Raw genomic sequence first — 20,958 nt, forward strand, 5'->3', positions numbered from 1 at the left:
AAAGTAACATAAGCTCTGAAGAGAAGTAATAAATGCCAGGTACGTGGCAAGTACATTTTTTATGTCAATGAAGGTAATACCTCATGGACAATGTTGATGCTTTCCTACATATTTTTAGTTTGTTTGGAATCATAGAGAAAGGAGAAAAAAAATCAAGATTTAATTGCAAAACCATTGAAGCCACAGAAAAGCTATCTCAAGAAAATTTTCAGGCTGGAAAGATTGCTCAGTGGTTAAGGGCATGTACTACTCTTCCAGAGGACCAGGGTTCAGTTCCCTGCACCCACATCTGGCGGCTCACAACTGCCAGTAACTCCTGATTCAGAGGGATGCAATGTCTCTGGCTTCCATGGGCACCTGCACTAATGTGCACACACTCTCACACAGACACACATAAATACTACACATAGTTCAAATAATAATACTTTTGAAAGGTAAGCTTCACTGGGCCCTTTAGTGAGAAAGGTTATCTCACTCAAGTAATGACTTGCTGGACACAAGGCTGCAAGGACTTTTAAAACTACGCTCACCACACAACTGCTCCTTTGCGGTGCTTAAGACAGAACAAGGGAAAACATATATTTCAAGATTAGGATAATTTGGTTAGCCTTGAATGAGGTATATAAAACATCCAGGTGCTATATTTACTTCAGATTTATTAAGTATCTCATGTATGCTCATCTTATTTAGAATTTTACAGTAGTTAAGTTTCAAAAAGCAGTAAGTGAACCAGAAAATGTATTTAACATGTTTGAGCAGATCTGACCTGTAATCAGCAAGTATTAAAGCACATGACTATTTGCCTACAATAAATATGTAAGTAGCACTGCAATGTTTTATTTCTTGGGTTTAAAAAGTATTTGTTTACTTACTTATTGTGGGGGTGGGTATGTGTGAAGAGTGCATGTGTGAATATCAAAAGACAACTTGTGGGAATCAGTTCCCTCGTTCCATCATATGAATTCTAGGGATTAAACTCAGATTATTAGGCTTGGCAGAAAGAACCTTTACAAGTTTAGCCATTTCTATGATCCCTATTTTGCTTTTTGAGACAGAGTCTCACTTTGTAGCCAAAGCTACCCTGGAACTTATGTAACTGAGGTTGGCCTCAAACTTGGGGCAGTCTACCTTCCTCAGCCTCTCCAGCTACTGAGATTGCACCTGTGAGCTACTATGTGTGGCAACATTCTAATTTGGACATTTATGAAATAAAATCCTGATTTTTCAGAAGCCTCTGCAAACCTACTTCTCTTCCAGGCATTCCCCCTGAGTAAATCTCATCTATGTGCTCATGGAAAGACTATTTATTAAAGTAATTCTTGAGGCCTCCCCCTCCTCTCCATTTCACTCTACAACCAATTTAAGGCCTGCTGAAATTAAGATACAAATATATTTCTCATCCATCTAATTTGTTCCATATTTCCCACCAACTGTCTAGTATCAGACCACATCATCTATCTTCTAGGCTAATACAAGGGTCTCCTAATTTGTCTTCCTCTTTTGATAGTCTGCTAATTCATTTTTTATACCATAGTCTTACTAGTATAAAATATAAACCAGATTACGATTTCCCCCATTAAAATATTTTAACCTTCCTATGTACAATAAAAATGAACCCCTCCCTTCTTATCTTCCTTTCTGCCTTCCTTTTTCTTCATTCTACCCCAGATACAAAGATCTTCTCACAGTTTCTTACAGATTCTTGAATCTTCCTGAGCCCAGAGCCTTTACACAGGACTCCAAAACGTTCTTTAATTCACTCTTTATCTAGCTATTTTCTACTTACCCTTCATATCTCCGCCTCAGTCCAACTTCCTCTATGAGCCTATTGCTGGACCCTCTCCCATGCTAAAGTCATGTACTCTACTATTCTCTCTGATGATATATCTTCCTCTTATAATATACCTGTATAAACTTATATATATTATTATATAAATATATATTATATAAATATATATATATATTTATTATATAAATATAATAATATTATATATATATTATTCTCATCAATTCTTACTACTGATGTAGAAATAAAGAGAAAAAAAATCATGTCACCAAACTAACCAAACAGCCCAGCATTTGTAGACTACAGAGCATGCATTAACCCTAGGAAACATACCAGCCGGGACGCAGCAATCACGTCATGAATACTTCTGAGCATCAGATCTTCAACTTGAATGAGCCACTTCTCTACGGCACCCCTTGCTGCTGACGTGGAGATCAGTGCAATCAGCTCCACTCGCTCACCTTCAGAGCTGTACATGGCCTTAATGTCCAGGTTAGGCAGGAACTCCAATTTAGCAATGCCTTCAAAGCATTTTTTTAAGTGTGGCTGAACTCTGAGTGGATCTTTGGTCTCTGATAAAATCTCTAACATTTCATCATTAGATAAAAAGAAAAATCTGGAAAAGAAATATGTGAATAAAAAGGTTTTAGTGACAATTCACCATACACCAGAAAAATGTTTTAAATTATAGCACAATTGATTATCTATCATACCGAGGGAAGAAAAGTCGTTTCTTTTCAAGATATGCATTCAGTCCCTTCATGATTTTCTCCAAAAGGTCATTGCAGTTCAGGAGTTTTTCTAATAAGCCTGTTAAAGAAGTAGCAACAAGAACCTAAAAGACACAGAGTCATATGAGACACACTTACATACTTGGTATTAATACACACATGAATAATGATAAGGTTTTTGAAACTTTATAAAATTAGTAATGGAACATCTCCCCCTTTTTTGAGACAGATCTCACTATGCAGCCAAGGCTGGACATGGACTTGTAATTCTCTTCTTGCTTTAGCCCCCCAAATGGGCCACACCCAGCTTTGAAATTTCTTTTATAACATAAAAAATACTAAAATTTCCAAAAAAAAAAATAGGCCGGGCGTTGGTGGCACACGCCTTTAATCCCAGCACTTGGGAGGCAGAGCCAGGCGGATCTCTGTGAGTTCGAGGCCAGCCTGGGCTACCAAGTGAGCTCCAGGAAAGGCACAAAGCTACACAGAGAAACCCTGTCTCGAAAAACCAAAAAAAAAAAAAAAAAAAAAAAACAAACAAACAAACTAAAATTCACTAAGTCATACATATTATAGTCCAAGGGCATTAGTTACAAATGATGCTATCATTATTGTGTATATTTTATTATATTTTAGTGACTTTTTTATTTTTAATTGTGTGTATGAAATGAAGGTATGTCTGAACATGGGTTTGTGCATGTGAGTGTAGTGACTTGTGAGGTCAAAAGTGTCAGATCCCCTGGAGCTGGAGTTGTAGGCAGCTGAGTAGTGCTAGGAACTGAACTTGGGTCCTCTTGAAGAGTGGGAAGTACCCTTGGCCATTGAGCCTTCTCTATAGTTCCCCCTCCTATGTTCTTTTGAATAATATGGGAAGAGTCTTGTTAGGATGGTGTATGATTTAATTTTAGCTTTTACAATTGTAAGCTTTAAACTTAACCTACAGCAGGGTTTTGGCAATCTATATCTCACTGACCAAATCTAGCCAGTTTTGTATGATCCTCAAACTAAGAATATTTTTATACTTTCAGAAGGTTAAAAAATTAAAGGGAGGCTAGGAACGTAGCTCAGCTGGCAGCATGTTTGCTTAGCGGGCATGAGGCCCAGGGTTCTTTTGTCAGCACCGTGAGTAAACTGAGTGCGCTGGCACACTGCTGCAATCCCAGCATTCCACGGGTGCAGGAGGAACAGAAGTTCAAGATCATTTTCAGCTACACAGACAATTTGAAGCAACTTGGGCTAGAGACTCTGTCTTAAAAAATTAAATTAAACCATAAAAATGAAGCTAATAATGCTGTTTCATAATGTAAGTGACCATGTTGTCAGTGTCTATAAGCAAGCTTTATTATGGTAGAAACATACCCAGTCATTCCATGTTAGTTCTGGCCGCTTTTCACCGTATGACGGCAGAAGCAAGCATTACAAAAGAGACTCCGTGCCTCGCAAAGCCTACAAAATGTATTAACTAGCTATTTACAGAAAAATCTAATCTATAAGAAGAAATCATGAACTGAAAAGCTCCTAAAGTCAGTGAGATAAAAAATCCTTGAAATTCATCCATTTCTGTAACTAACTCTCAACAAGTCTAGCACTTACTTGGATTTTCTCAGCATTGGAATATGTTATTTCTTAAGTTGAATAGATTTTAAAAGTAGATGCATAGCTATGATGTATGCTGAATGTGTAAAAAAAAAAAACCACTGTTTTCAACACTAGAATCCTACCTAAGGTACTCTTAACAGGAAAGACACAGAAAATAAGACCATTTGAGAGTAGATTCATGTCCTCTAATTAACACTTTCAAGCAAAGAAAGGACTGCTTTGGACAGTGGTTGTAGACAGTGGAAGTCAAGTGAGATAACTATTCATCTCAAGTGGTTGGTTACACTATGCTTATACATACATACACACACATATATGAATGAGTTGCAAGTACTATTGTTATGAATTGAAAATGAAATTATTTTGATACTTTTGAACTTATATTTTTATGAACTTTCCAATCTGTATACAATGAGTAAGTTTTATTTTAATAATCAGAAAAAAAGCCAAATGCTTTCTTTAAAACCCCTAAGGTTTTAACTAAGGTTCACCTACTACAGGAAAGAAAACAAGCACTTCACCTTTGGATCTTTAGCACAGAACTTCATGATATCCCTCCAGTTTCTGTCTACTGTCTGAAACTGACGTCCTTCTTCTGGCATCTGCTGCATGATATCCTCAGAGCAAAAGATAGGCTCTAAGTACAGCCACTGAGCTTGCACTTTTAACCACTCATCAATTGTTTCCTGTATTCGAATCAGACGGTCCTCCCAGGCCTTAATAAAAAGTATACCGTACTAAATTCCAGTTTTTAAAAGAAAAACTATAAATTATAGCAAGAAAAAATATTAGAATTCAACTGTTTTAATATCAATACAACACAACTTATACCTTAATATTACTTATAGGAATCTCATGTAGGCTTAGAAAAAACACGGGAGATATAACAAGCTTCCCTAAACCAAAGGAACTCACATTTGGTAGTGATTGTAAAATTATTTCATTTCATAATCTCTCAGGGAATCAACCCAAATCTTAAATGTATGTGCTGCTCTACACCAGTGATGATCAACTATGGATGATGTTGTCCTCCATACCAGGTAATATTTCAGAGTGGCTGAAATATCACAATGTTAATTATTACAGCTAATAGGAAGAGGATACTGCTAATACCTAGTGTATGGAGACCAGACACACTGCTAAATGTACTTCAATATGCAGGGTAGTCCCCATCGTGTAACAAGTCTTTCTCTGTCCTGCCATCCAGTACCCAAACAATGACACAGACTTATTATTAATTTTGAAGGCTTGGTCTTTAGTTTAGGCTTGTTTTTAACTATCTCTTGTAACTTAAATTAAACCACATTTTTATTAATCTATGTTCTTCACATGGCTTTTACCTCTATCCCATTCTGTGTGTCTCTCTCATGCCTAGATTCATCTCCTACTTCCTCTCTCCTAGCCCAGAAGTCCCACCTATACCTCTTGCCTAGCTATTGGTCATTCAGCTCTTTATTAAACCATCACAACAATATATCTTCACACAGTGTACAAATATCCCACCATAGCCACAACAAAGAATTATTCAGACCAGGACCAGAGAGGTGGCTCAGTGAGTAAAGGAACTTGCCACCAAGACTGACATCCTGAGTTTGGTGGCCCAAATGGGTCCTACACAGTGGAAGGAGAGAACTGACTTCTACAAGCTGCTCTCTGACCTAGGCACATGCACTGTGGCATGCCTACATGCGCGCGCGCGCGTGCGCGCGCGCGCACACACACACACACACACACAGTAATAAATAATATAAAGAAAGAAATGTATATAAAAAAGAATTACTTAGCCCCAAATATCAATAGTGTAAAGTTGAAGGATCTTGCTCTACATCAGCACAGTTTGAAGAAAAATGAAATTAAAATTTGAAAATAAAATAAAATAAGCCTCCTTATCCTCAGAGATTGCCTAGAGTTAATAAAATATTTCTCAAGTGTATGCCATAAGGTCTTAGGTTTGGAGCTTCTTCTCTCTTTTTTAAAACATAAAATCTCTAAATTTCTCTTCTTAAACAAGAACTTTTTAACACCACACACACACACACACACACACTCACAAACCAGTCTGACTTGTAGGAGCATATCCAATGTTATGTTTTCTTTAGAAACAACTATTGTTTTCACCAAATAATGGCAGCCAACATCAACTATGAAACACTGCTTATGGTTAAACATTTCACCTTATAAAAATGTGTCAAAACATCATTATGTATGGTACAAATATATACAATTGTTACTTGTGAGTTAAAAATACAATTAAAAATTATATCTGGTTTTTTAAAAATCTGCCTTGGTTTGAATCTCAATTCTGTCATTTAATAGCTAAATGAATTTGGGCAAATAGCCCATCCTCAGTTTTCTGAACTATTTAGACAGATAATAACAATGCCTACCATGAAGGTCTACTGTGGGGAAAAAAATTAGTTAGTAAATGTGAAACCACTAGACAATGACCAGTATGGTTAACATCAATCAAAACTGGGTCTACAATCCAGTAACTTGTCTTTTCCTCAATTTATATAGCTCCCAGTTAGAAGGCTGACCTTATTTAGTTACCTAACAGGAACTTAAAGGCTTAAAGTGCCAGTGCTTGGGTTGGAGGACAGAGCTGCTGACCATAAAGACCCTGTCAAGTTGTTCTTTGTTTCAAATAAAAGCAAGAGCTTGGTTAAATCAACCATGGTTATCCAGCTCCTCTTCCAGGTAATGTAGAATGATTTGGGGGGTTTCTTGTTGCTGTTTATTTGAATAAATGTAGCCTTTAAACATTCAATGTATTTAAAAGCATAACCTATTTGTTTGTTTGTTTGTTTGTTTGTTTGTTTATCTTCTTTGAGACAAGGTCTTGTCATGTAGTCCAGGCTGGATTCTAACTCGCTAGGTAGCCTACAGTAGATTGCAATGCATGATGATTCTCCTGCCTCCAACTTCTGAATACTGGAATTATAAGCTTTGCTAGGAGCAGCTAAGAAGTAATCTCTAATTGTGCTTGTACAAGAATATGCCCACCTGGTTACCTCTACATCAGATGACAAGTCTCTTCAGTCTAAATGTCATCACACACACACACACACACACACACACACACACACACACTACACCAAGTTCGCTTACCTTCTTTGTTCAGTGTTTTGGGAGTTCTCCTCAGTGCTTCTCTTAGTTTATACAGTTCATAATCCCTTCTTAATCTCTTGTCTCCTGGTTGTGCTTTATTGGCTTTGTACTCACCAAGGGGCAAAACCACTGGACTTTGTTATACTATGAAGCTATTATCATTATCTGCATGCTTTCCTTAGTTACCGGAATCAATGATAAAGATACATCATTTATTTTTCTGAAGTGGGCGGCAGTAACTCATTAATTACTCTCACGCTTGTTGTTCACAAATAGAATTAAATAGTGATATAGATAACTTTACTCTGCGGATACAGTGTGATATATGATCTGAGCTTTCTAAAATTAGAAATTAGCTGTATTTAAAAATTCCCAGAAATGAAGTTTTTAAATTTCACTTGCTATAAAAACTGCTTGTCAGTCTGGAGTGTGCACTTAACATGTGTTAGGTCTTTTTACAGAAAGGAAGGAAGAAGGAAAAAAAGGGAGGGAGGGAAGAAAGGGGAGGGAGGGGGAGGGAGGGAAAAGACAAAAGCATAGAGCCAGGCATGGTGGCTCATGCTGTAATTCCAGTACTCAGGACCTGAGGCAGAATAATTATTACCAGTTTGAGACCAGCTTGGCCTATATAGTGAGTTCAAGATACAGAGCAAGTCCATGTCTCAAGAAAAAGTAGAGCAAAGATGAGGAGGAAGGGAAGGGATTCGAGAAAAAGCAAGAAACTTGTATTCCTTCTATCAATATCACTGAAGAAAAATCTTAATAAAGAAGGAGTTTCTTCTCAAAGAGACCAGTTAATATATTATTTGTTTATTCTTTTTTTTGTTTTTGTTTTTCTTTTTTTCTTTTTTCTTTTCTGTTTTCAAGACAGGGTTTCTCTGTGTAACAGCCCTAGCTGTCCCGGAACTAACTCTGTAGCCCAGGCTGTCCTCAAACTCACATGAACCTGCCTCTGCCTCCTGAGTGCTGGGATTAAAGGCATGCCCCCCACCGCCCTGCTTGTTTGTTCATTTTTAAATTTTTATACATGCAGCTGTTTTGCCTTTGTGTATCTGGTTATTGTATGCATACAGTAGCTGCCGAGGCCAGAAGGGGGCACCAGATCCTCTGGAACTGGAGTTAAAACGGTAGTTAGGCACCTTGGGGACACTAGGAACCAAACAAATGCTCTTACCACAGTTCCAGCTCTTCAGCCTCCTATTGCATGTTAATCCTCAAATATGCATTTCTATATCTCACCACACAAAACATAAAGGCTCAATTCTATCACTTGAATAGATATTTTAAAGGCATTCAAAAGTATTTCCACGAGAACATACATGAAACAAGATAGAAGTCTTTATAAGTGACAAGGAGCTATCATATTTAACATACCTTGATCTCATTTTCAAATGGTTTGATAAAAGGCGAGCCTCTCATTGTCTGAGTTTTTATAATTTGATCATCAAGAATTGCCTGAATCTCATCCACTGAAGAAAGGATATAGACTCCAGTATCACGATACAGACTTATATGAAAAGAAATATCATCCCAAGTTGCTATCATAGCATTCATGGCTCTCTCTAAAGAAAATTCCTGAAAGGGAGAAGTGGAAAAAGAATAGGATGATACAAAAAAGGAGCTCATTTATGTTGTTTTATTTCCCTTCATAACTCAGTAACTGTTTTACTCATTACACCATAATCTCCATAACTGTCTGTCTGTCTGTCTATCTCTATCTATCTATCTATCTATCTATCTATCTATCTATCTATCTATGTATCTATCTATCTATCTACCTGCCTACCTACCTACCTACCTATCTCTTGAAATAGGGTCACTTTTTAATATTTAAAAGTTCCTTAGAGAAGTCATGGACCCAGGAGAAAACCAAACACTACTGTTCTGCTAAAGGCATAGAGCAATAAAATGATGCTCTCCTATACTCACTGGGGAGGTGAGGAGGATGCAGGAGGAGTTTTGGGAAGGGGAAACCATAATCAGAATTTATTGTACAAAAAGTTCTATTTTCTATTAAAAAATGGAATAAATTCTAAGAAAAATTCAGTTTTTTTTTTGTTTTTGTTTTTGTTTTTCGTTTTTTGTTTTTTTGAGACAGGGTTTCTCTGTGTAGCTTTGCGCCTTTCCTGGAACTCACTTGGTAGCCCAGTCTGGCCTCGAACTCACAGAGATCTGCCTGGCTCTGTCTCCCGAGTGCTGAGATTAAAGGCGTGCACCACCACCACCACCACCACCACCACCACCACCACCACCACCCGGCAAAATTCAGCTTTTTTAAGTTTAGTTTTTATGAAAACTCTTGTTGTCACTGTTAAAATGGGCAACAGAATAAAATACCCATTGGATTTTTTTCAAAGTGCCCTTTTTGCAGGTAGCCTGTAGCTTGAAGTTTTCTGTGTATTTCAAGAACCTTCTCTCTAAGGCCATACTTATTTATTGGAACACACACACACACACACACACACACACACACACACACACACACACGCCACACACAAATCAATCCGCCCAGATTCTTAATGGAATAACCATACATCAAAACTGTATATCATTCAATTATATCAGAATGTGGCAGAATTAGGAATATGTCAAAGAAGCAATTTCTAGTCTGGATTTCAGAGAAGCAAGCACATGTTCCTGTCACAGAAGTGTGGCTTTCTATCATCTTCCACTCCCTATCTCTTCCACTGTTATCTTCCCATTGCCACCACACCAAAAAACAAAAACTATGCCTATCAGTGAACAAACTCATTGAGTGTTTCAGTCTCTCTCTATGCTCACCTTGCTTGCACCTGCACTTATCACTTCAAATTTTTCTAAATATGGTGTAAGGTTTAATTTTAAAACTTTTCTCAGAGTGGTTCCAGAATCTGGAGTTAAGTCATAGCCCACAATCTCTGACATCTGTTTCCAGTGACGGGCTCTCATTCCCGGATTGCACAGAATGGAGACAGTGGGGATGTACTCCTGAGGACGAAAATACAAACAATGATCTCATTTGACTCCCATCCACGTAGACTCCATAAATGAAACCTTGATAATAGGAAGATTACACTTCTTCAAATGATTTAATGTGAGTACAATTAAAAACATCAACTAGATGTAGAGGAAGGAATAGGGAACAAAGAGATTCTAAAGTCCATCAGCAATATTAGGCATGCAAAGTGATCAAGAAATTACCATAGTAAAAACTGATAAGGAAAAAATTTCATGAACCTTAGTATCACAAAAAATAAAGTGCTTAACAGCAAATTTAAGAAATGTGGGCCTACATAGTAAAAATTGCAAATATTGTTTTAAAGGGAATGGAGATCTAAATGATTGGAAAGATAATTACTTATAGCTTAGCTCTTTTGGAATTGGTGGCCAGTGAAGTCCCATAGACACACCCCCCCCCAAAATATTACAGGCTATTGCCATTGCTCTTGGTTACCCTCCAGAACCCTACTGTTGAAGATATCACATACTCAAGTTACAGAACATGGAGAAATCAAGCTGATACTGGCCTGGATAAATCATATCTGATGGTTAGTTTTTGTAATGCTGAAAAGTGCTATCTATACATGCTACCAGAGAACAAAAGTAATCATCAGTCTTACCCAGCCATGAACCTGTGAGTTACAACTGTCCTGGCAAGATAAGCCAACTGGTGCAATAGCGGCATTTAAATGTTATGGGAGTAGCCAACCGCTTTCTGATTGGACTTAATCCATACTGTACAAGATGGAACCCATACTTGCTATTATAATCAATACCAAGAAGCTGTGGCTGGAGAGGCCCTAGGGAGAGAACTTACTACTGTTATTCTGAAAAATGGGCACAGTATTAAACTAAGAACTTATCATTACACCTATAGTGGATCTCTCAAACCTCATCAGAGAAGTTTCTTTTTGTAGATTATAATTAACATACAATAACACAGAGACTACAACTGGACAAGGTGCAGAGAGTAAAGATTGGAGTGATCATGCCTAAATGGGACATCTCTGCCACATCCTCTCTTCCCCAGGCTCAGAAATCATAGCAGAAGAGAGGGTGAAGAGATTGCATGAACCAGAGGCTGTGGAAGCTGTTACTTCACTCTGTTTCATGATGGCAGAGTAAAGGAACAAGGAAATGGAGTTTTCTGGACACAGTAAGGCAGTTGCACACATGAACTCATAGTAGTTAAGGGAGCATATACAAGACCTGTGCAAGCTCACGTCAGACAAAATCCCACCAATGGAGGAGGAGCCGAACATGAAGTGGCCTTCCTAGATGAGGAGCTATTTGTTAAAGATAACAGCTGGGAGAGGAAGAGTCAGTTTTCTTTACAGGTGTGGCCCCCCACACCAATCAACCATACTGTAGCGGATGGGCAAATACTCAAGATTGTATGGGTAGTACAAAGTGCACAGTATGGGTTTAGAAATTCTGAGGGCACAAAGTTAGGTAGGTATGGAAGGGGAGAGAATGGACTGGAAGGAGCTGGGGGTGAACATGATCAAAGTACAGATATGACTGTTGTAATTTGTTTTCTGCTGCTGTGGTGAATCCAGGACCAAACCCAATCATTGCCCCTCCTTGCTCACCAGAACTACATGATAAGGCCCTACTGCTGAAGACACGGTGCATTGTGGTTGCAGGGCGTATATCAAGCCGGGACTGATCAAAAGCTTTCACAGTGATGGGAGGTACTATGCAGGCCACATCTGTGGCATTCCCCAGTGTTGGACCTTCATGCTACAATACCGACCTGTCAGGCAGGACGTGCTTACCGGTGCAATGGGAACATGATGGTCATTGGGATAATCAACTACTTTCTGACTGGATCAGAGGCACACTCCACAGAAGGGACTCAATGCTTACCACGGTGAATGTTGTAAAAAGCCCATGGCTCAGGAGGTCATAGGCCCTAGACAGGAACCTACTACTATTGTTCTGTTAAATATACATGTCGAACTGCCTTCTAAATAGCTATGTATAGACTCATACCTCAGTAAGTACTTCTCTCAACCTAGGGAAAGAGGGTTCTATCTTCGGTGGGCAGCAGTTAATGCTAAGAATAGGTTCCAGGCAAGTGTTTAGATACCTAAATGGGACCTCTATATTATATACCTGCTTCGAGGCTCAGGGAACATCATAGAAAAGCAAGTGTTAAGACTCTAAGAGCCGGGGGATGGAGAGAAGTGCTGTGAGATGCTTTCTTGTAGACAGGACATACCTGTCATGAACTGACTGTAGCTATAGGTTCCTTGTATGAGGCCTGCATGAGAGCAAGTGAACAAGATCAGTTAGAATTCCAGCAGGCATCAGTAACTGGACTTCTTTTTTAAAGGAGAGGACACAAAGACGTGGGAAAAGGAAGAACAAAATGGGTAAAGAGTCAGGCATAGGGGTTTCTACCTGAAATTCTGACACTCAGGGAACTAAGGAATTGCCAATCTGAGCCACACAGTGAAAAGGCTCATAAAGGGGTGTACAGAATGATCTTGTCTTAGAACAGGGCAATTGATCTAAAAAGGTATCTTTCCAAAGAAGGCATGAAAATGTCCAATAAGCATGTGAAAAGATAGTCAGCCTTCAGGTAGATGCAAGTCAAACCATGACATCCCACTTCATCCTCACCAGAGTGGCCAAAGCCACCAAGACTGACAATGAAAGTATAAAGTATGTTACCCAGAAGTGTCAAACTCCCTTTCTGTCTCCTATGACCCATGGGATTACTACTGCAGGGATTGTGGGCCCAGGGAGAGTACAGGAAACCCAGAGAAGGGGAGGCAGATGTTAAACAAAAAATAAAGAAATGTTGTGAGCAGTCTTATAGTAACAAATTTAACAACTTATAATCTTCAAGGTAGATTAAGCAAATAAGGGGATAATAACATGCTACATTTTATGGAAAATAAGATAATACATTCACACTGCTATTTATGTAACAGAATTCTAAAAGTATTCAGGAAAGTGCTACACTGATCACTTGGGTAATAAAGACAAGAAATATGAGAGGAGAGTGTGCAGATTTTTATTTGGGGGGCATAAAGTATATTAAACATTGAACATCATCCTTAAGTAGTTTTTTTTTTTTTTAGTGAGACAACTTATCTGATCATTGCGAGAATGTGGCATGGACAACAGGGCGGAACTCAAAAGCACCACAAGTCTGCAGTCTGGACCTGGCAGCTGCACATGTGGCATCTCCACCAGAACCACTAGGGTGTTACCAGCTGCACAGAAGGAGGCAGTAACAGCCAGTGCTGTGGTCCGTGCCTGCAGTCCGAGGACTGCAGAGGGAGGAGGAGGATCACGAATCTGAGGCCAGCCTTGGCTACTCAAGTTCCAGCCAGGTTGGGCTGCACAACAAGATTGAGGACATGAGCTCAATTCCAACACCCACATGGAGGAAGGAGAGAGCTGACTCCCGCATGTTGTCCTTAGACTATATACACATGTAAGGCATGTTGTCCTTAGACTATATACACATGTAAGGCATGCACGTGTATGCGCCTGAGGAACGACAGCCACAGCTGTCCTCCGGCCTCCAGATACACGGGTATGGATGCTTGTACACAAACATGCCCCCACATACATGAACACACACAAGTACACACATGGATGTGCATGTACATGTGCATACACACATTAATATTCTTGCCTAGAATGAAGAAGGTAGGAATTTGGCCAAAAGATGAGGCAAAAAGTATTTCAAAACTACACTAAAAAAACTACTACACTGATTATGTAGGTCTCTGCTTATTTCTGTTTTTTGTTTGTTTTGTTTTTTGTGAGACAAGATCTCACTAGATAGCCCAGGCTAGCCTGGAACTTGTAATCCTCCTACCCCAGCCTCTAGGTGCTGGGATGAAAGGCGTGTGTTGCCACACCAAAACTCTTCGTTTGTGAAAACTCTGTTTTCACTTTTCTTTAGGTATCAATGGTATTCTCTCAAAGCAGCCATCTCAGAGCTACAGGAAGTTCACAGCTCATATCCCTAACAACTTGTGGGGCAATAAATGAATGAATGAATGAATAAATAAATGAATGAATGAATGAGGCTCCTTTCACAGAGTCAGAGTTAAAATGCCAAGAAGGAACATTATTGGCCTACTTTGGACTACAGGCTTATCCCTGAACTAGTTACCACAGCCAGAGAGATGACGTATTTAGGGTTTCCTCATCTTGCATCAGGCGCTCCCAGAGGAACAACTGGTTAGTTAGTTACTGACCAAAGCCTGTTTATATGGAGCTGGATTACTGATATACACAAAGTCTTCAAATCAGAGGATGGATCTGATATCGTATATAGTATACAACATGATACTGAGAGGGATGTATAATATTTGAATGCCATTAAAAACGTGTATACCTTAAAAACCTTTATCTGCTCCATTACTGTAGTACACATAGCAATTGTAGGATTCTCCTTTGGTTCTTCTTCAGGTTTCTCTTCCATCAAAGATCGTTTTCTTGCTGCCTTTCTTTTTTCTTGTAATTCTTTTTTTTGCTTAGTTTGGAAGAATTTCAGTGTCTTAAAAATTTCTCGGGAAAACTCATCGACATCAGCTTCCATGCTTTCCCCATTAAGGTCCAAAAACCCTCCATCCATCCACCTGAATAAAAAGAAAAAATAATTTAAAACTCATATTTCTGAACTACACATAAGTATTGAGAAACTTTTGTGTGGACTCATTTTCTCTGTCAGAGACAACCGAGGCACACAGGAGAAATGATGGTAAGGGGCAGAGTTAACATCATCATTTAAACTACAGTGCCTATGCCGAAACATACATCCAATTACAAACAGGTAACTAACACTAGTCAAGTAAAATGTAACTGGAGCCCACACTTTTAATTTTGTGTAAGTATTACTAAACTAGTTACATAAAATGTGAACTGACTCTGATAAATCCAAGCAAGACTCAGAAGTTCTATTATCAGGTTCCGTGGCACATTAGTGTCATCTGAGGCTCTCCTATATGATACCTGCTTTTCACACAAGCAAATGAATACATCCTACTTTTAAACTTTTAACAAGAAATGTCTTATATTTATACACCTTTTAAATTATTTGCTCAATTTTTTATTACATTACTAAAAATTACCGTTTTTCTGTTCGTTGCCACTTCAAAACAAAGTTAAAAAACTTCTGGTAGGGTTCAATGTTGACTTTTAATTTTTCCAGCTCAGGATACTTTGTCAATTCCCATTTGAAAAGTTCTTCTTCTTTATTAATAAACTGAACTGATTCTTCTGATTCCTGAATACGTTTCTGTAGTTGTCTTACATCGGTCACATACTAAAAGCAAACAAATGTTGCAGAAATATCCAGATGATATTATAATAAGAGTGCATAATATTACACAAGGAATGTTCTCCTATTTGTACAATGACTTTAACTATCAAAGTCACAACATCACTATGGTGATGAGCAGGACATGGTTCTGCTTCACTGTATGACAGTACACTAAGTCAGACATCAGGTTTGATAACCAAGTGCACCTTCTTTTGGCATGGTAAATGCATGTTTCGTCTACATTTTAAAATGTGTTCACCTACGGCTGGCCACAGTTACAGACCTAAATGTGTGTCTGACCTGTTGCATGCGATCCAGCTCTGCGAACTCTGCAAACTCTTCCATGCGACGTGATTCTTTTTCTATTTCCAAAATCAGTTTCTCTCTCTTGGCTATTAGTTCATTTTCTTTTGCACGTTTAGCATGCTCAATGAGCTTTTTAAAGAGATAATTTAATTATGTTAATTAATGTTGTAGAAAGAAAATAATTTTGAAATAAAAATATGAATGTTTTACAGTAATTTAGAGAAAATGGAAACAGAATCATTGTCTTTAATGACTGATGCAAAAATGGAAAGAGTAAATAACAGACAAATTTCCTAGATCTTTCAAAACTCAAAATTGTTAATTATATAGTTTGACTATTTAATATATTGTGGCATAATATTCAAAGCCACCATTTATAGAGCATACACATACCATATATCAAGGGCTGTTAAGAACCGTTTCTATATTATTATTTTCTCTACAAAGATAAAGAAATTGAGATATATGGAAATCAAAAAGCATGTCAAGGTTACAAGATTGTAAAAGCAAAAAGTGAAGATGAAAACCTTGTCTATCCCATACTTTTTGTTATTGTTCTATTTTGTCTCCCAGTTTAGGATAAGCTGGCTGATTACTTTTCAGAATTTTAAATTATATTCACTCTGATATAAAATCCTTAGTCTGACACCTCCAATCTCTGAGAATTTGAGTTACTCAGCTTCTCTGAGTTACGTTTTAATCATCTGTAAAATGGGGGCAAATTGGCACAGCTGGGGTTTTATGAGTATTTATTAACAATAAACGGCAATAACTTAGTTCGTGCTTACTATTAATTTACATAATAGTTCTGACCTCTTTGTCATCCATCTGGCACTTACCAAACCCTGAGACTTGAGCCTAGAAGCCTGTTCTAAGCTGGCTATACCATAACAGGTGAAAGACACACTGACATCCACACCGACAGGTTTTAAAGTCAGGTGGAAATTGGTATGAAAATTAAACATCTGCACTACTTAAAATGTCAGAATGTGGATGAAATGAGAAGGCTCTTCCAGTAAAGATAATTGCCACTAAGTCTGATGGCCTGAGTTCAATACCTAGGACCCACAAAGTGGAAGTAGAACCAACTCCCACAAATTGTCCTCATATTTCCACATGCATGCCGTAGTGTACACACACACACACACACACACACACACACACAGAGAGAGAGAGAGAGAGAGAGAGAGAGAGAGAGAGAGAGAGAGAGAGAGAGAGAGAGAGAGCAGGGAGAGAGAGGGAGATAATATTAAAACTTTCAGAACACAAATTATACACTTTAAAATATACTTACTTCATCATTCTCATCAAAGATAGGGTTAATTTTTGTAGGCCACATGAGGACGGTTGCATTTAAATTTAAGTCTTCTTGAGGAAATAGAAAAACATCCAAAAAGTAACTCATTTGCCGCTTAGATTCCTACAAAAGAAACTCTAGATGTATCATATAAAAAAGAGCACAGTCAACAATTTCTAATATTCCTTCAAATTTAATATTTGATGCTCTGTTCAAATTACATGGGTATTTTAATAGCTATCCTATATTTATTTGGCTTCAAGTCATACAACTATACTTTAATGTGGGTTTTAAAGATTGTTAGTGCTTTCACCAGGGGCCAGGAAGATGCTTTAGTGGTAACACATGTGCTGCACAGGACCAGAGCTTGGATCTATGTCACCGACAATAAACAAGTGTAGTGGTGTGTGCCTGTGATGCCAGAGTGTGGGAGGTGGAGCCAGGTGGATCCAGAGACTTACTGACCAGCCAGACTCACTGAGTAAGTGAGCTCCAGATTCAGTGACAGAAACTCTCTAAACAAACACAAATAGGAAAATGATAGAGGAGGACATCCAATGTTGACTTCTGACCCTAACACACATAGCCCATGTAACCCACCCCCAACACACACACTACACACACTCCCATACATGCAATTAGTTTTCTCTGATTGTTGGCTCAATATAAAGATAACTCTATGACCTCCTTGTCCATGATTTTAAGAGGTGATTAAGTGTTTGGCAACCTTTGAATCTTTTGATTTTAAATTATTTTACATTCTTTTTGTTCTTATGATTTGATTTTTAATCTTTGATGATAAATATTTTATTATCTTTTCTTTATTTTGCATCCTTAGTAATATTACCATATTTTGGATTACTTAGCATTACAGCAGTAGTCCAGGAAGAGCTCCAGTGTGAACAGCAAAGAGAAAAAAACACAGTAGATGTACCTAATTGGAGAGGCAGAATTTTTTACCCTCTATGGATCTCACTGATCCAGATGTTATACAGCCATGATGTAACACTTAAAAAAAGTTGGGGATGACAAGATGGTTCAGAAGGAAAAGCACATGGTGCCATGCCCTACAACCTAAGTTAGATTCATGGCACCACACCAAGGGAGAGAACCAACTCTCTTAGGTTGTTCTCTGACCTCCACACCTATGTCCTAGCATGTGCACACCCCACACTAATTAATTAATCCATTAATTAAAACATAATTAAAAGGAGAAAAGTCGGATCTGGTGGTACTTCAGGATTCTCAGAAAGGAGGAGTAATGCTCAGTTAAGTTCAAGCCTCCAGTCCCACGACTCCTGAGGGAAATACATGAATGTAGTCTCCAGGATCCATGCACAGAAATATTTTCAGCAGTACTGCCATTAATAACAAAGAATAATAAATATCCAGAACAGTAAATTCTAAAACTCCTTTTGTGTGTGCAGATGTAGGTACATGTGTGTGCCCACGTGTGTATGGCGGCCAGAGGTCAATCTCTGGTATCATTCCTTAGGATCTGCCCGTATTATTTATTGACTGATTTTTATTTTTTGAGACATGGTCTCTCTCTATAGCTTTGATTGCTCTGGAACTCACTATGTAGACCAGGCTGGCATTAAATTCATATACATCCTCCTGCCTCTACCTCTGAAGTGCTAGGATTAAAGGCATGGACCACCATGACCAGCTCCCACCCTATTTTTTAAGAGTCTCTCTCTCTGGCCTGGGGCTCAGTAATAAAGACAGATTAATTGTCCAGCAGGCCCCAGGATCCACCTGTTTCAGCCTCCCTGGCACTTGCATCATCAGCATGCAACACCAGGCCCAGCTTTCTGTGTGGATGCTGGGGATCAAGTACAAGTCCTCATGCTAGTGAAGCAAACTTAAAAACTAAGGTATTGCACACTGATACAGCATCAGAAATGGACTACACTCCGACGAAAATAAGCTGAAAAAAAAATAAGCCGATATGACACTGGCAATATGCAAAAGAATACACACAGAATGGTTCCTCTTAGATGAATATCAAAGTCACATAAAAAGAAACTATGTATGCTAGAAATGCACACTTAGTTTGTAAAACCATAAGGAAGGGTAAGAAAGTGAACTCAGTCAAAAGGAACACAGTATTCACATGCTGCTGGGCCAGGGGCTGTGATGGCGGGCTTCTGGGCCGTTGGTTCTATTCTTTCCCTGGGAAGGAGTCACTTGTTTTACGACATCCTAAACTATGTGTGATGTGATTTTTAGTAATCTGTCATGTGTTACAGCATTAGAAGCCTTCCAAACAGAATGGAAGTTAAATATATTTGAATGGGTATAGAATCTTGTGCTGTTTTTAAGACTACTATTAGATGTAGAAAGTCTTAAAAAAAAAACTTAAACTCCACATTATTTAAGAATATAAACATAATTGACTGGGCAGTGGTGACGCACACCTTTTATCCCAGCACTCAGGAGGCAGGGGCAAGAGCATCTCTGAGTTCAAGGCCAGCCTGAGCTACAGAGTGAGTACTAGGACAGTCAGGGCTACACAGAGAAACCCTGTCTTGAAAAAAACAAACAGAAAAATTAAAAAAAAACCATAATTGATGAAACTAAACAAATCAAAATCACCATTTCAGAGAAAATCAAGTCGAAGCCTACAGGGGATGGAGGAGAAAGAGAGAAGACATCTATGATGGAAAGGGGAGAGAGAGCAATGGGTGTGACCAGAAGAACACAGGTGAGGCCTTCTGGGTTATTCTACTATTTTACCTGGGTGTGTCAACACTGATTTCTTACTTCACAATAGTTGATAAGGTTTTTTGTTTTGTTTTGTTTTGTTGTTGTTGTTTTTACCTGGATCCTTTCAGCCAACTTACGAATTCCTGAAGTTCTAGCTTTTTCTACAAATGCAATTAGCTCCATCATTTCTTCTGTTGTCTCGGGAACTCGCAGAGCATGCTCTTTGATTGTTTCAAAATCACTGCAGATACTGACAGAACACTCTGGTTTATTCCACTTATGACAAGTCATTTGTAGTACATTTGATAAACATGTGCTATGATTGTCATAAAACTGGAACTCTCCTAAAAACAACTGGCTGATTCACTAAGATATCCCATAATATTTAAGCTTAGCTTGTCTGATGTCACTATACACATCAATACTTTCATTTGAAATTATGGCATACTTAATTACTTTTCTAGTGACCTCTTAAACTCTCTTCAAGAGTGAGATGAACATTGTAGCAGACCTTAAATCTGACAGGTCCTAATCTAAATCCCACCTCAGCTGCTACTAAGGTGCTGGTTAGCTTTTGTCAATTTGACACAAACTAGAGTCTTAGGAGAGGAGGAAACTGCAGCTAAAGACTTGCTTCCGTCAGACTGGCCTGGGGGAGACTGATTGATTGGTATGGAAGAGTCTAGCACACTGTGGGCAGCACCGTCCCTGAGCAGGTAGTCCTGGGACGTACAAGAAACCATGAGCAAGCCATGGGGAGCAAGCAGGTAGGCAAGCAGATTTCGTCCCTATCGCTACTTCCCTTTCCGCCTTGAGTTCCTGCCCTGACTCCCCAAACTGGTTTTTGGCCACTGTCTTTATCACAGCACTGAAAAGCTCACTAAGACAACTAGTTTTGTGAATTTAGGGCAAACTTAGATCCAGTTCTATATTTATAAAATGAAGCTAATAATACTTCTCCTGCAGAACTGTGTAATACAAGGATGAATGTAAAAGGTATAGCATAGGTCAAGTCCCTGTGAAATATAACAATATAGCAAATAAAAAGATCATATCCTTGTTTATATATTTTAAACTCTAAGATATCTTAGAATATCCTATGTATAGAAGTATGAATCTAGGTATCCTGTGTCATTATTCAACAAAAGTA

At 38.4% G+C, this 20,958-nt stretch overlaps 1 protein-coding gene across 3 annotated transcripts in view; it reads right to left on the reverse strand.

The window, feature by feature from the left end:
* Dnah12 (dynein axonemal heavy chain 12) overlaps positions 1–20,958 on the reverse strand; it is a 175,954-nt gene that overhangs the window by 119,532 nt on the left and 35,464 nt on the right. For all 3 annotated transcript variants that reach the window (XM_037208770.1, XM_037208769.1, XM_037208768.1), the window contains 10 exons: positions 19,923–20,058; positions 17,097–17,222; positions 15,797–15,931; positions 15,306–15,499; positions 14,570–14,813; positions 10,006–10,191; positions 8,599–8,799; positions 4,638–4,832; positions 2,500–2,621; positions 2,120–2,402 (listed from right to left, as the gene is read on the reverse strand). In XM_037208770.1, coding sequence (XP_037064665.1) covers positions 2,120–2,402; positions 2,500–2,621; positions 4,638–4,832; positions 8,599–8,799; positions 10,006–10,191; positions 14,570–14,813; positions 15,306–15,499; positions 15,797–15,931; positions 17,097–17,222; positions 19,923–20,058 — 1,822 coding nt within the window. The remainder of the gene's footprint in view (positions 1–2,119; positions 2,403–2,499; positions 2,622–4,637; positions 4,833–8,598; positions 8,800–10,005; positions 10,192–14,569; positions 14,814–15,305; positions 15,500–15,796; positions 15,932–17,096; positions 17,223–19,922; positions 20,059–20,958) is intronic.

Source organism: Peromyscus leucopus, chromosome 9, assembly GCF_004664715.2.
Source record: "Peromyscus leucopus breed LL Stock chromosome 9, UCI_PerLeu_2.1, whole genome shotgun sequence".
Lineage (NCBI taxonomy): Eukaryota > Metazoa > Chordata > Mammalia > Rodentia > Cricetidae > Peromyscus > Peromyscus leucopus.